This window comes from Capra hircus, chromosome 6 (genome assembly GCF_001704415.2).
Source record: "Capra hircus breed San Clemente chromosome 6, ASM170441v1, whole genome shotgun sequence".
NCBI lineage: Eukaryota > Metazoa > Chordata > Mammalia > Artiodactyla > Bovidae > Capra > Capra hircus.
In genome coordinates, this window is record NC_030813.1 from 91730915 (window position 1) to 91747866 (window position 16952).

The 16952-nt window shown below is 36.4% G+C and overlaps 1 protein-coding gene across 5 annotated transcripts in view; it reads right to left on the reverse strand.

Moving 5' to 3' along the window:
• CCDC158 (coiled-coil domain containing 158) overlaps positions 1-16952 on the reverse strand; it is a 79415-nt gene that overhangs the window by 13565 nt on the left and 48898 nt on the right. For all 5 annotated transcript variants that reach the window (XM_018049604.1, XM_018049606.1, XM_018049605.1 and 2 more), the window contains 2 exons: positions 5016-5173; positions 1854-1913 (listed from right to left, as the gene is read on the reverse strand). In XM_018049604.1, coding sequence (XP_017905093.1) covers positions 1854-1913; positions 5016-5173 — 218 coding nt within the window. The remainder of the gene's footprint in view (positions 1-1853; positions 1914-5015; positions 5174-16952) is intronic.

The window sequence follows — 16952 nt, forward strand, 5'->3', positions numbered from 1 at the left end:
TTAAGCCATGCATTAACTGTAAAATGATGTTTTCTTAATGATTCTTTTTTGTTTGAAAAGTTATTTTTCATAATAAACTATTTTATTATAGTAACATGTAATATACTTACTTTGCTTATCTTTAAGTATCAAATTGTTTTAATTATTTAAAGATTAAAATTTAATTTTATTTTCCAATACTACAAATAGAAACGATCTATGTAAACAAAAGCTCTTTGGAAGCCTCAGTGATATTTGTGAGTGCAAAGGGGTCCTGAGACCAAAAAGTTTGAGAATATTAGGAGGAAAGCCTTAGAAAAAGTCATGGCTGTGTTGTGTAGTCTTCATTATCAGGGCAAGGTGTCTGTTCTGAGACCAAAACATTTGAGAATATGAGGAGAAAAGCCTTGGACCAAAAGGTCGTGGCTGTGTTGTATAGTCTTCATTACCAGGGTAAGGAGTCTGTTCTTGCTGCACTAGGCAATGGGGAGCCTTAGAAAGTCTTGGGGCTGGGACCATACTCTGAGGTGTGCTTCAGGCAGAGCAATTTGAAACTGATGCACAGAAGTGACTGGAACTTACAAGAGACTAGAGATTTAAGACATCCACACTGAACACTGTAGAGGCTACCACAAAGGTAGAGTGGTAAAGTGGCTTTAAAAGCAGTGTGGTGGGATGAATAATGACTGTCAAATATATCTGTCCAAACACCAACAGCCTACCAATGTTACCTTACATGGCACTAGAGACTCTGCAGATGTGATGACATCAAGGGTCTTGAGATGGGGAGACTGTCCTGGAGTATGTGGAGATACAGGCTACATTATCTAAATGGCATCACAAATCTCTTTACAGGATGAAGGGAGGGGGAGATTTCACACAGAAGAGAGGAGGTGATGTGACAATCCCAGCAGAAGACGTGAGGATGCCAAGCCAGAGGCTGCGAAGACGGAGGAAGGAGCCACGAGGCAAAGGGTGCAAGAATGAAGCGCTAGAGGCCCAGAAGCTCTAAAAGAGAAAGGGAAGGGAATACACTAATCCCAAGGGCTTCTAAAAGGATTGTAACCTTGCCAATATCCTGATTGTCCAGGTACCCAGAAGCAGAACACAGGAGTGGTTATAAGCCTGAGCTCAGAAGCAGGCCGGAACTGAGTTCAATTCTGGTTCCTTTATTTACAAGCTGTATGACCTTGGTAAATTTCTTGGCAAGCTGAGCCTTCATTTCTAACCTATATATGGGGATGATAATGCCTATATCATAGATTTGATTAGACAGACTAAAGGAGATAAGTCAAAAACACCCAGGTAATAGATGGCTACAGATATTATTAACAGGATCAGTGAGTGTAATGATACACACCCAGGTTAGAAGACAATCAAAACTTCTTTTAGGCTAAGAGAAAGCTGTATTTGCAAAGATTTAAGTTCACTGAATATTGATCAAACAGTAGGGACAGTAAGAAAGTATCTGCTTTAATTCATTCATGAACAAATATTTACTGAAAAGCAGGCAAAATGCTTGGTGCTAAAGATACAGTAATGAATAGGCCTTTCTTTGCCTAACTGGAATTTAAACACTAGAATTCATTTTCATATTCTATGATATAAAGAGGACTCTAATATTGCTATTTTTTCATAAGTAGTAAAGATAGAAAGATAAAAGTTTTTCCTGGCAGTCAGTCAATAAATAGACCCTACAACTATAAGCAACTTGAGGACAGGGCCCATGTGTGTCTCACCTGCTGTTAACCATGGGCCTAGCACAGAACTCGGCACATCACAGGCAGTGAGCGATATTCTAATGAATGAATGAATGAAAGACAGTAGTAAAGGGGACATTTTGAAAGTCAGGGGCTGGTCAGATGGTTTCTTACCTGCTAAAAGTGTCACTTGATTTGCTGCCTTCAGTGGATTCCCTTAATGAGTTGTTGCTTCTGTTGGCAGAGGGTGGGAGAAGTTAAAGACTATGTGATGTTATTTTAACTTAGCGATCAAACCAAATTGTTCCTCTGAATCCTGCTTTTAGACAGATGCAGATTCAAAAGAGTGAGACTGGGGTGCTGGCTCTTCCCAGTGGAGAGAATGTATGGAGAGAAGCTTGAAGACAGAAGGACGTGGACCCCTCTGGGAATCAGTAGTAGTCCATTTTGGCCAGAGCTCATTACAGGAGGAAAGCAGGCTGGCGACCAGCTAGGGAGATGCTTCAGTGTCAGTCTGAGAACCGTGTGTTGAATGCAGCAGATGCTGGGAGCTACTGAAGACCTGCAGGCAATGCCTTCTGTGTCTGACTAAGTAACAAACTAGTATTAGCTTTTCTCCTTTTTGGCTAAAGACAGTTCTCAGAAGTTGTTTTTGTTTAGGGGTTATGGATGTAATCTCTCTTTTTAATGGTATTTTAATGCTCTTTTTAATGGTTTCATTTAAACATTCAGCTATTAGATTATTGGTAAAAATAGGACTGTTTTCAGTAAAGTTCTTATAACCTTATATTGAGGCTGTTGCAACTTCCTTTGAGACCACCTTCTTCTCGAAAGTTATGTAAGCTATTGTAACTGTAGGAAAAGTATTCCATTTTTGGAATGGCATACCACAGAAATATCTTCATCTGGGTAAACAGCAGCAAAAAAAAAAAAAAAAAAAAAAAAGCCTATTAAGTTGACTTCTATAAAGTAAGTTACTTTAGTATATTTCACTAAAATCCTTTTTTTGTTTCAGTTAAACACTATTAAGGCTTTCCATCAATTCCCATTTAAACTATCCAGACTTCCCAAATTATCTGGTCACATGTATAATTCTTAGGCAATTAATAAGTTTCAGAATCTCAGATTCCTCTTACCTATGGCATATGTCTAATCTCAGGCTTGACTCAATAATGGAATCTCTTACTCTACCATCTCTGTATAGATAAATATAACTCTCAGTTAATTATACAAAGAATAATTTCCAGATTCCATGTATTTTTAGAATCAATTGCTCATATGTATTTAACTCTTCTTTAATGCACAAGAGTAGATTTTAGGTCTCCAAGCAAGTTTTGCAAGGGGCTACCCATGGAGTTTGTCAACCTAGAAATGCTTTTGTCCCTGAACCTTTAAAAGCATTAGGCTGAATTTAGGCTTTGGTGACAACGTCATTTGTAGAATTATAGCAAATTAACATAAATTATCTAAAGGCAGGGGCCAAATATATTCATGTTCAACAGGGTCCAATATAGTCAAGCACATCTGCAGCGGTTGAAGTGATGGAATTTGATCAGGGAAGTCATGGTGATCTTGTGGAATGATGAGTTCTGGAAGCCAGGGGCTCTAATGTTTACTTTACTTCTGACCTTGACTCTTTGTCTCATAGGAGGTGGCAGCTCAATCTACGTCAATGTAATCATTGGTCAAATGAGCTTAATAAATATTGCCCTAGCTTAGAAAGCAGATTATAGAGTTAGGACAAAAACCAAAATGCTCTGCTATCCATAATAGCCAAGACATGGCAACAACTTAACTGTCCTTTGACACACGAGTGGATGAAGAAGATGTGGTACATAGGTACAGTGGAATACTACTCAGTCAGCAAAAGAACAAAATAACGCCATCTGCAACAACATGGATGCAACCAGAGATGATGATACGAAGTGAAACAAGTCAGAAAGGGAAAGACAAACGCCACATGGTATCACCTGTATCTGTAATCTAAACTACGACACAGGTTGGCCCATCTATGAAACAGAGACAGAATGACGGACACAGAGAGCAGGCTGCTGGTTGCCAAAGGAGAAGGAGGGTGGAAAAGGGAAGGGGAGGGAGTCTGGGGTCAGCAGACGTAAGCGTTTATATACAAAACACATAAACAACAAGGCCCTATTGTATAGCACAGAGAACTATATTCAATATCCCAGGATAAACTGTAATGGAAAAGAATATTTAAAACCGAATGTACATGTATCTACAAGTGAATCACTTTGCTATACAGCAGAAATTAAAACAACATTGTAAATCAACTATACTTCAACTTAGAAGTTGAAAAAAATAAGTAAAATGCACAAGAACATTTTTTTTTTAAAGTACTCTGCATACATAAGTGTTCTTGGATGGAGTGACAAGAGGATGCTTCTGACATGTGATTCAGAGAATGCAACGTTATGTTAGGTAGCCAGACAATCACTAATATTTTACTACTACTATTAACAAATATTATTAGTAAAATAGGCAAATCCAATTAATATTTTGCTACCTCAGGTTAATAAACACTATCTGAATATCTTAAAGAAACTGGAGATTGTTTACATATAAGTATTATGTCAGAGAGTATGATTTTGAGATATTTGCTATATAACCAGAAAACAAATGTTACAGAAGTGGGTTGTTATAATACTAACAACATATAACTCATGTTGTAATGCTAATAATATAGTATATCTACTGTGCTAAAATGCTCTAAGTGAATTTAGTAACAGCACACATTAAAATTTTAAAACACTATTTGATTTCTGTAAGTACATGCAGGCAGTGGCTGGTAGACTGGTTGAATCGCTTTTTGGATTTGACTGTATATTAATTTAAGTCACTGGCATGAATGCCTAGAGAGCCAAAGCTTTCCAATTAGTTTATATTTGAAGACTATGCAGTTCTCAGGGTTCATTTTAGCTCCACCATATGTAGCTGTAGGTAAGTCAACCTTTTGGAACTTGTGTTTTTCTTATTTTTAAAACGGGATAAATAAATCCTGCTCTGTCTTGTCTCAAACAGTTGCTGTGATAATCAAGTAAGATTATGGATGTGAAATTTGCTGGGAACTATAAATTGCTGTATGAATATACTGTATGAATGTCACACTTTGCCCTAATTTCTGAATAGAACAAATAATATTTTCTCTCAATATCTAGTAGTTTCACTTCTGCTAACTCCTCGACTTTCATATCATTTCTCCTGGTAATGTTCAGATACCCCTCACAGTTACTGTAACCTCAGCCTCCCATGTAGACAACGTGATGGCCAACCACTGTTGAGGGACACTTTCCCACTCTGAAGCATGTTCAGTCTTACACAGCCACAAAGGAGACCCCCAGAGACGGTGCTCTCCCGTCTTCCTCGCTCTTGCCCAGAGGCACGGCTGGCTCCTCGTTGATCACACTTCTCAACTCCTGGAGAAGCTGTTTCAAGTCCCTCGTTGGATCTTCCTTTGCATTAGGTTTCATAGAGTGCTGAATTAAAACAATTTACAAGACAAGGACACTTTGTTTTTTTCAGATTTGAATGCCATTTCCTATTATAACATTAATTCAACTGGTAAACAAATTATGGAGGAGAAAAAGAGGAAATAAAACACCTGTAATCTTACCACTCAGAGATAAATCAGTAATATCCAATCAACACAGTGCTATATCTAATTCATAAATGAATATATCTACTTATGGGCTTCCCAGGTGGTGCTAGTGATAAAGAATCTGCCTGCCAAAGCAAGAGACTTAAGAGCTGCAGGTTCAGTTCCTGAGTCAGGAAGATCCCCTGGAGGACAGCACGACAACCCACTTCAGTATTCTTGCCTGGAGAATCCCATGGACAGAGGAGCCTGGCAGGCTACAGTTCATAGGGTCACAAAGAGTCAAACACGACTGAAGTGACTTAGCATGCATGTACATACCTATTTATACATATATATATAAACTAAACTATACAGGATTAAACAATACACATCTATTTAAAAGTCTTCTCTTTTACAATTAGCAGGGAGTTTATTTTTCAACATAATTAAGATTTATATAATTTTCACACAACAGTTACAAATTCTATTCAAGTTCCCATAGACTATAAACTAGGAGGCACTGGAACATATCCAGGGACATAAAACAAGGCAGAAAAATTTCATGGTCTAAAGGTATTGAAACTATAGTGTCTATTCTCTTATCACTGTGGAATTATGGTTAGAAATCAACATCAAAAGGTATTTGAAAATAACTCACATATTTTCAAGTGCAATGTGACATTTACCAAGAGAGATCTTTGGTTTAGCCAAGAGAGATCTTTTGATTTAGATCTTTAATAAAGCAACTGATTGAGCCTTTATTACTCTCAATAAAGTTAGAGGACTGAAAAAACACAGAAGACGATTACAGAGAAGAAAGCATTTAAATGAGAAAGTACTATCAAAGATATTTTTAAAACCCTGTGCATGTGGAAATTAAATGTCCTCTTTTAAATGATGGGTATATCTAAGCAGCTGTAACAAGGAAAATTAGAAAATATTTGTAACAGAAAAGAGATGAAAAGAGAATTTACCAGAATTTGTTGCATATAGCTGAAGCTACTCAATGCAACTAAATACGATGTGGAATCTTGCATAAGATATGAAAACAAATAATGGACACTAGCATAAAATTTTGTGAAATCTGAACAAAATCTGTACTTTAGTTAATAACACTGTATCATATGTTAATCGCCTTTTTCTTTTTTTACAACATAGTGAAATCATTTAAAAAAAATTTTAACTTCAACAATATGGTATGGACATCTTACCATGCCATTAAATATTTATAACTATATCCAGGTAAAATAATTTCAATAATTTGTTAAGGGAGTAACTAATTTTATAAAGCTATAGAATTTTAGAAGTAAGGAACCCTCTAGCAATGAGTCAATCTAGCCCCCCCGACCACCACTTTACTGATGAGGAAAGAGACATTTAATATTTTCAAACCATGTTGCTGCTGCTGCTGCTAAGTCACTTTCAGTCGTGTCTGACTCTGTGTGACCCCATAGACAGCAGCCCACCAGGCTCCCCTGTCCCTGGGATTCTCCAGGCAAGAACACTGGAGTGGGTTGCCATTTCCTTCTCCAATGCATGAAAGTTAAAAGTGAAAGTGAAGTCGCTCAGTTGTGTCTGGGGAATAATATTAAAAGATTTTTCAGGTAGCTAGTGTTCCTCAATGAATATTTATAATATACAAAGAAGCACAGATGTTCCCAATAGGCACAAAAAGAGAGGAAACCTGATAATAATCAGAGGTTGCCCTGGTGAGCAGGTGGACTTAGTTGGAGGATACTCATGGCTAGAGAGGCATCAAGCATCATAAAGGTATTTTAGCCAGAAGTGTCTGACCCAAGGCAGTACACCTGCCAGACATACAGGGTGTTGTAGGATGCTGCTAAGTCACTTCAGTCGTGTCCGACTCTGTGCAACCCCATAGACGGCAACCCACCAGGCTCCCACGTCCCTGGGATTCTCCAGGCAAGAACAATGGAGTAGGTTGCCATTTCCTTCTCCAATGCGTGAAAGTGAAAAGTGAAAGGGAAGTTGCTCAGTCGTGTCTGACCCTCAGCAACCCCATGGACTGCAGCCCATCAGGCTCCTCGGTCCATGGGATTTTCCAGGCAAGAGTACTGGAATGGGGTGCCATTGCCTTCTCCATGTTGAAGGGTAGACACTGCAATATTTTTGCTCTTTAGGCTTTACTTTTCTAGGGTCCATGCCAATCAAGTGTTGATGCTACTGGTATAACCCTCACATTGTCCTTCCCTTCCTTTTCCCACTGAGAAACCACATAAAATATCCAGTTGAGGATGCCAAGGGTTCTAACTAACTGAATGTGTGGTAAGTATGATTTCACCAGTTTACTGATGGTCATCTTACCAAGAAATTACCATGATGAGTTCAGAGTTTCATCAATTAAGATTCCATTAAATTTTATTTCATTGATTTAAAATATACAAAGATGTGAATCATTTTTAATAGCCTTTATTTTTTAGAGAAGTTTTAGGTTCACAGCAAAAGTGAGTAGAAGGTACAGAGATTCCCATATACCACACATGCTGAACCAGTTTCTTAATCATGAATAAAAGCATTTGTTGCTAAGCAGATCCAGTTTCACCAAACACAGGTTTTGTTCTTGTCCTAGCCCTGGTGGACCTCATATCTGATGAGGAATAGAACTTCAAAAGACTTATCCTATTGCAATATTCAGTCACTTCAGTTCTAACCTTCAATATAACACCTGGACCTTCATATCTTCTGCCCACTAGGAAGTTTACTTAACAAGCTTTGTTATTAAAAAATTTTAAGCCCATGACACTTATTATAAATTATCAGTGTAATAACCTACAAACAAATTTATAAAGTTTATTTCATTATAACAAGGGAAATGCTTCTTTTAGTCTCCATTTCCTAATCTGTAAAAATGAGAAAAATAACTCTTACTTTATAAATGGCGTAAGGAATGAGAAGTACTTAATGTATGCATAGTAAGTACTCAAAAAAGGCTGGTTTTCCACTTCCTTCTTTCCTTAGCATAAAAACACATGAAGTATCTTATACGCTTCATATTTACAGATTTAGAGTAACCGGAAAGGTTAACGTGACAATGTATATAGTGTGTTAGTACCAGGACAGAGTCATGAAGAAGATGTCATCAGGGTTAGCTGTGCAGTCTAGCTACAATGCTCCCCTTGATATATTGACAAACTGATTCTAAAGTGCATATGGGAAGGCAAAAACCTCAGAATAGGAAAGATAACAGTGAGGGCGAACAAAGTTGGAGAACTGACATTTCCCAGGTTCAAGATTTACTGTAGTAAGACAGTGCAGTACTGGTGAAAGAATAGATAAATAGACTGATGGGACAGAATAAAATAAAGATCCCAGGAACAGTCCCATACAGATATAGCCAACTGGTCTTCAACAAAGAAGCAAAGGTATTTCAGTAGAGAAAAGGTAGTATTTTCAACAAATGGTACTGGAACAACTGGCCATTCACACACAGTAAAAAATGAATCTAGATGCAGACCTTTTATCTTTCACAAAAATTAACACAAAGTGAATCATGGACCTAAATGTAAAATTCCAGACTATAAAACTCTAGAGGATAATACAGGAGAAAATTTAGATGATTTGGGGATTCATGATGACTTTTTAGATACAAATCAAAAGCATGATCCATGAAAGAAAAGCATCAGTAAGTTGGACTTTTTAATCTTAAAAACTTTTCCTTGCAAATGATAATTTAAAAAAAATGGAAACAAAAATCACAGATTGGCAGAGAATCTTTTCAAAACATATAAGTGACAAAAGACTGGTAGCTAAAATATATCTCCGGAAAGAACCTCTTAAAACTCAACAGTAAGAAAAAATTATAAACACTCATTAAAAAACAGGCAAAGATTTGGAACAGATATCTCACTATAAAAAATATGTAGAAGGCAAATAAGTATATGAAAATATGATCAACCATATTTCATTAAGGAATTTCAAATTAAAACTATAAGATATCACACTACACTCCTATTAGAATGGCTAAAATCCGAACACTGACAACACCAAATGTTGACAAGGATGGAGAGCAACAGGAACTCTCATTCACTGCTGGTGAGACTGCAAAATGGTACAGCCACTTTGAAAGACAGTTTGCTAGTTTCTTACAAAACTAAACATGCTCATACTATAAAATGCAGCAACCATGCTCTGTAGCTTTTACCTAACAGAGTTGAAAACTTATGTCTATGCAAAACCTGCACATAGATATTTATAGCAGGTTTATTCATAACTTGCCAAAACTTGGAAGCAATCAAGATATCCTTCAAGAAGTGACTGGATAAACTGTAGTACACCCGTACTATGAAATATTATTCAGTAAAAAAAAGAAATTAACTATTAAAGGATAAAAAGATATGAAAAAATCTTGCAAGCATATTGCTAAGTGAAAGAAGCCAATCTGAAAAGACTATAACTAGATGACTCTGGTTGTATGCCATTCCGGAAAAGACAAAAATATGAAGACAGTAAAAAGATCACTGGTTGCCAGGGGTTCAGGGGACGGGAGCAACAGATGAAAAGGTGAAGCACAGGGCATTTTTTGAGCAGTTAACATATTCTGTATAATACTGCAATGGTGGATATATATCATCATACATATGTCAGAATGCACAAAATGTACAATATGAGGAGCACGTGATGTTCAGTAGTGTCTGACTCTTTGCTCTCCTCTGGACTGTAGCCTGCCAGGCTCCTCTGTCCATAGGATTTTTCAGGCAAGAACACTGGAGTGGGTAGCCATTTCCTACTCCAGGGGATCTTTCCTGACCCAGCAATCAAACTCACGTCTCCTGTGTCACCTGCATTGCAGGTATGTTCTTTACCCACTGAGCCCTCAGGGAAGCCCCACAATATAAGGAGTGAGCCCAGTGAAAATTATAGACTTTAAGCTAATAACAATGTATTGATATTGGTTTAACAATTATAACAAACGTACCACATGAATGCAACATGCTGGTAATAGAGGAAGCTGGGGGGAGAGAGGAGGACAGCAAAGGGAATCTATGGGAACTCTCTATTTTCTGCAAGGCTAAAACCACTCTAAAAAAAGTCTATTAATTTTAAAACAAAAAGAAATCGTGAACTTTGGAAGTAAAAGTGACAACATACAGTCATATCAACTTATATGTTTATCAGTAGGGTGTGATAGAAGAGTGGCCATTGTACCATACCCTTCCCATTTCCATTTGACCATTCTATAAACAAAATTGTTTGTTTTAGCTTTAATATGTAATAATTATTAACTGATTATAAATGAGCTTGAACATTTTTCATGTTTATGGACTATATGCATTTCTTTTGGACTATATACATGTCTTTTCTATGTTTTTCTTTTAGAATATATGCTATCTTTTTCTAGGTATGTAAAAACTCTTCATATTTTATATTAACCCTTTGTTTACTAGAAATATTTTTCTAGTTTGTGATTTCATTTTAGTTTATGGTGGCTTCTGACTTGAGTTTCATTTACTCAAAATAGTCAATTATTTCTTTCCATGTCTGTAAATCTTATAATACTTTCACTTGTAATACTTTTCATTAAAAAGTTTATTTTTAATACTTCATTGTTTGATTCATATGGAACAAATTTTGATTTATAACATGAACAAAATACACTTAAAAAATTAGAAAATAGCTAGGAAATGAATGATTTTAAATGATTATTTACATATAACTGGCTGGTTATGTATGGCTGGCTATGACTATCTTGTCTGGCTGGTAAAGAAACAGCTACTTACAAGTTCTTCATGAGGTTATGGAACCCATCAAAGAATCTTGCTCTCCCTCACTTCAATCCTTTGACCCTTAGGATATACATTAAGGCTATTTCTAGGGAACATACATTTTCAGGTTAAAACTTATACAAGCTTTTTGATTTCAAGGGATGAATATGAGCTTATACTGTTATTGATAAACTTAAGGTTTATTTGTGATTTGATTAGCTTCCTATTACATTTCGACTCTGAAATTGTCTTACGTCAGACATGTTTCCAAAATAAATTGCAAATTATATCTCAAATGCATCTCCATCTTCTCCAAATACTGTTCTCTCTAATGGCCTTGAGTCCATTACAGGCAAACATGAGTTATAACTTGAGATAAGTAATGTCTAGGAGACTGTGTGCTTCTCAACACATTCTATCGCCACTCTCCAAAGATAGAAGATAAATGAAAAAGCTAAAAATAAAAGCTTGATCTCATTCAGTTTGAATCAGACTATTCTATTTTAAGAATGCCTGACCAAATCCATCTCCCATAATACTTATATTCCTGTCAGAAGATTGTAATAAAAATGGAATATGAAATACCATTTACAATATAAATATATCATTTATATTGTATATTAACAATGGGTGAATAGGAAACCAAAGTTATATAAAGTCTTACTGAAAATCTTGCTCACATCATGGGTACCTCAGTGGCCAAGATCAAGCACAGCTGGCACAAATTACGGTGCATGTGTATGGAATCTGATATATAAATAAAATAAATTATATTATCCTGGAATTATTCATTTTACATGCTAAAATAATCTTTACCTAAAACTTTAATCTAGAATGCTTCTGTGTCAGGCTACCAATTATGTGTATCTGTATGTATGTACATACACATACATACACACGTGTTCTTGGTTTCTGAGCTTGGATCAATCAGATAATAAAATTTTTCCAATTCTACCATTTTCTCTTCTATTATTAATAACACTAGGGCAATCAACTGGATAATTTTTAATGTTTTTGGACCTCTGAAATGGTATATAATCTTCAGTCACAAGTACCTAATGAAATACACAATTAGTTCAGGTAGAGTATTTATTTACAGCATCATCTAATTATTTTTTTTATAAACAGCATTCAACTGTGTGGTGTACATAATCAGTACAGCAAGCTAATTAAGACAAATTCTAGACTCAGGCCATCCTGGTTAAGTTTTGGCACAACTGTATTTTTGGAGTGTGAACTCTGTATTCATTTAGCTTCTCCAAGCCTTAGTTTCTTTCTCTGAAAAATTGTTATAATAACAGCACTTACCTCGTGTGGGTAGTTGTGAGGAATAAATTATATAATGTATAGAAAGAATATCGTACAGTGCCTGGTGTTCAGTAAATAATGACTATTGTTAGATTCACAGAACAAGAAGACTAAAATGAAATGAAATAAAGGGGCAATGCAGAACAATTCATGCAGTGATATTCTACTTTTGTTCTACTTTTAAACATTAGAATTGGCATTTATTCCATTTATTTCAGTGTCACTAAAATGACACTAAAGAAATTAACAAGGATAAAGAGGAAAAGAGAGATAATAATATTAGGTGAGTAATGATGATAAAATCTGGGGAGATGAAAAGCAAATGGGTAATTCACAGGTAATTCAGTGGAACAAGGAAGCTAAAACATTAAGGACCTGCACAGAAGTAGCCAAGAAACAGGGAACTGCTCTGCATCAGAGTATACCATCAAGAAAGATTCACGTAATGGAGGCCTCGTGCATTTCTGAAGGTCAGGGGAAGGCACAAGGCAGCAAAAATGAGAGCACTGGCTAAAAGCTTATGGCAGAAGCTGTGAGAATACCAGATGTTCTCCCCATGTGGTTGGGTAATAATTCATTCTTTTCCTCTAAATAAAATTAGAGGCTTAATCACGGGGTGAGGTTGGACCAAAGGAATTTAAACTCTAAGAGGACACCTGGCACGGCAGAAGTAAGGCTGCAAACCGAAAACATAAGCATAATAAATAAGACTATATAGACACACATGTACCCCAGGCTCCCTGTCCCACTCACCTCTTCAGAACACTGGCAGATTTACATCAACAAGTCAGTAGTAAGAGATTCTCTCCGAAGTGGGATTGATAGGACCAAGAAAAAAGTAAGACAGTTTTGGGGTCCCTTAGTTAAAAAGTAATACCTAACCGTCTACTAGTTGACAAGTCCTGTGAACCTTACCAAGTGCTTTTAATTCGTTTTTTAGGGCCTCAATTAAAAAAAAATTTTTAGGACCTCAATTTTAAATATGAATGGATGGCTAGTGATTAGCAAACAGTAAAGGAAAAAGCTCCAACATCAAAGACAGACATCAAAACAAACAGAAAAAAATAAATTTGAAGAAACAGCAATAATTCAGGTAACAGAAGAGATTACTGAAAAACTGAAATTAATAGCCTTAAATGGAAATGAGAAAGTACTGCTGCATCCACTAAAGAACATGAAACTATATAAAGAGCAGATTTAAAAACCAAAATAGTCTCCTGGAAATTAAACAAAAAAATGATATTCAGGAAAAAAAAATTCAATAGGTATTTGGAAGACGGAATTGAGGAGTCTTCCCAAAAGTTGGGAATAAAATATGAGGAGATAGAAATTGAAAGCCAAAATTAAAGAAGATTTGAGACTAAATCCAGGAGGCCTAATAGGTGACTTAACAGGAATTCCAGAAAGAACTGTAAAAGTGGAGGGAGAAAAGTTATCAAATAAATAATACAAGAAAATTTCTGAGAGGAAAGAACATAAGAGTGCCTATACAGTGCAGGGAGAAAGACTCCCAGCAGAGATCACCCTGAAATGAATACTAGGGGTAAAGAAAGGACGCCAAAAGCTTTGAGAAACAAACAGGTCACATACACAGGCCCTGGAATCAAAACAGTGCAAGAACAGTAGCATTTTGTGTACCAATGAAATGTAATTGAAGAACAAAGGTATTTTCAGACATGGAAGGTTTTAAAACACTTAATAAAGGAAATGCACCCTTTCACAGGAAACTACTGCATTATACAATCTCTGCCAAATGCTGGTGAGGCTGTGGAACAAGACGAACTCTCACTAGCTGCTGGTGGGAGTGTAAAATGGTACAACCACCCTGGAAGACAGTTTGGTAGTTCCTTACAAAACTAAACAGATTCTTACCATATGACCCAGCAATCATGCTATCTATATTTGCCCACTGAAGTTTAAAACATATGTACACAAAAAAACTGCACGTGGATGTTGACAGGCGTTCTATTAATAATTACCAAACCTTGGAAGCAACCCCAGTACCTTCCAGTAGATGAACAGACAAACTATGGTACAATGAATTACCATCCCATGCTAAAAATAAATGACTATCAAGCCATGAAGAGACATGGAGGAAGCTTAAATGCACACTGCTTAAGTGAAAGAAGCCAATTTGAAAAAACAAGATATGGTATGATTCCAACTCAGCGGCATTCTGGAAAAGGTAAAACTAGGAGACAATAAAAGATCAGTGGTTGCCAGGGGTGGAAGGAGGATAAGGATCAGTAGGCGGAGCATAGAGAATTTTAGGATAGGAAAGTGAAAATGCTGTAAATGATAATAATGGATATATATCAGTAATGACACATTTATAAACACTGGTACAAATCCATAGAATGTACCACACCAAGAATAAACCCCAAGGTAAACCATGAATTTGGGGTGATTATGATGTGTCTATGTAGATTAATCCTTGATAACACATGTATCATTACAGTGAATGATGCTGATAACGGGGAGGCTGTGCATGTGTGGGGGCAAGAAGTATATGAGCAATCTCTGTATCCTCCTTTCAATTTTGGTGTGAATCTAAAACTGCTCTAAAAAATAAAGTCTTGAAAAAAAGAAAGCAAAAAGACCGGACAAAAATATGACTAGAAATCAAGAGAAACAATGGTTACAATTCCACAGGGGATTCAAACAATGGAGCTATAACATTGCAATTAAAAAAGTGAAGTTATTTAATAGTACAAGTTTCAGAAGGAAACAAGAGAATGGAGCAGAAAAAAAATAATCAAAAATATAAAAGATACAAATTTCTCCAAATCAATGAAAGATATCAATCCACACATCCAGGGAGATCAGTGACCCACAAGAGATATAAAGAAGAATACAGATAGGCACATCACAGTCAAACTGCTTAAACCAAAATCTTCACAATGGTTAGAGAAAAAAATTACCTTCAAAAAAGCAACAGTAAGACTTAAACCTGACTTGTCAGTAGAAACAATGAAAACCTGTACCCAATATTTTATCAGCACAAAGAATTCATTCATCTGTTAGACAAATATGTACTGAATATCTACCACATGCTAGATACTTTTCTAGGTACTCAGAACACATCCGTGAATAGAACAAAGAATGCATATTATATTTAATGTGTAAAATTATATAATAAACATTTATAATAACATTTTTAAGGGAAGAAGTTAATCGTATAAAACAGGCTTAACAATCTATTCAGAAAATACACTTCATTATTGCTGTTAGAATTATAACTCAAGTTTTTAATTTAACAGACTCATGACTAGTACTTTTTCAGTGATAGATGAGATTCTTTATAATCACGTATAGTCTATGTCGGAGAAGGAGATGGCATCCCACTCCAGTACTCTTGCCTGGAAAATCCCATGGACGGAGGCGCCTAGTAGGCTACAGTCCATGGGGGTCGCGAAGAGTCGAATACGAATACAACTGAGCGACTTCACTTTCACTTTTCACTTTTATGCATTGGAGAAGGAAATGGCAACCCACTCCAGTGTTCTTGCCTGGAGAATCCCAGGGACGGAGGAGCCTGGTGGGCTGCCGTCTATGGGGTCGCACAGAATCGGACACGACTGAAGCGACTTAGCAGCAGCATAGTCTATGTATTAAAGAGCCTATCTTACTAAGCTCTTTAGGTAATCTTACTAGGCTTTTGGGTAATGAAAAGTCCATGAAAATTTAGAGCTGATCTTCTAGAAAACCCTAGAGATGATCCATAGTCCAGACTCCTCATTAGAGATGAAAAGGCACAGTATTATTTAACTCAATTTCCAAGGTCACACAAAGAAGTTAGAGACACATCTTAAGTCCCAGTGACTCCTGGTCAAATATGCTTTGTTGTTGTTCTTTGTTTATTGTTAAGTTCATGGAGAGATGGGTTTAATTTAATTTTTATTAATGCAACATGCATATAGTTTTAAAAGTAAAATGATTTATGAGACTTAAAAAGCAGCAATTTTCTTCCCTTCCTCTGCCCACCTCCAATTTCCAGTCTCCAGAGAGAACCATGTTTAACTTCTTATATTAATAATACTGGGCTCCCTCGTAGCTCAGTCGGTAAAGAATCTGCCTGCAAAGGAGACCCCGGTTTGAATCCTGAGTTGGGAAGATCCCCTGGAGAAGGAAATGGCAACCCACTCTGATATTCTTGCCTGGAAGAGTCCCATGGACAGAGGAGCCTGGCAGGCTACAGTCCACGGGGTCACAAGAGGTGGACACGACTTAGCGACTAAACCACCACCCACCACCACCATTAATAATGTTCTTTTGTTTGACAGAATGTTATTGTGTGACAGCTTATCAGTCATATATACCTTGTGTATGTGAAAGGAGTCCATTTCAACTTGTTCATTCTGCAGTGCATGTTTTATATTCAAGGCACAGGCAGAATAACTGGTAGGCTACCAGTGACCTTGTTGCTATACACACAATAGGACTATTAACTAATGAAATGGATTTTCATGAGTGATTTATGAAATATGTCTCATTTCTTTGGAGATGGAGCTGAATACTGGTTGCAAGGGATTAGTGGTACGATAAATACACATAACTTCAGAGGAGAGAAAATCTGAATTTTATACTCTGCAGATTTTTTCCTAAGCTTTAAAAAAGGTTAAACTAAAAGAATTTCAAACTCTCTAA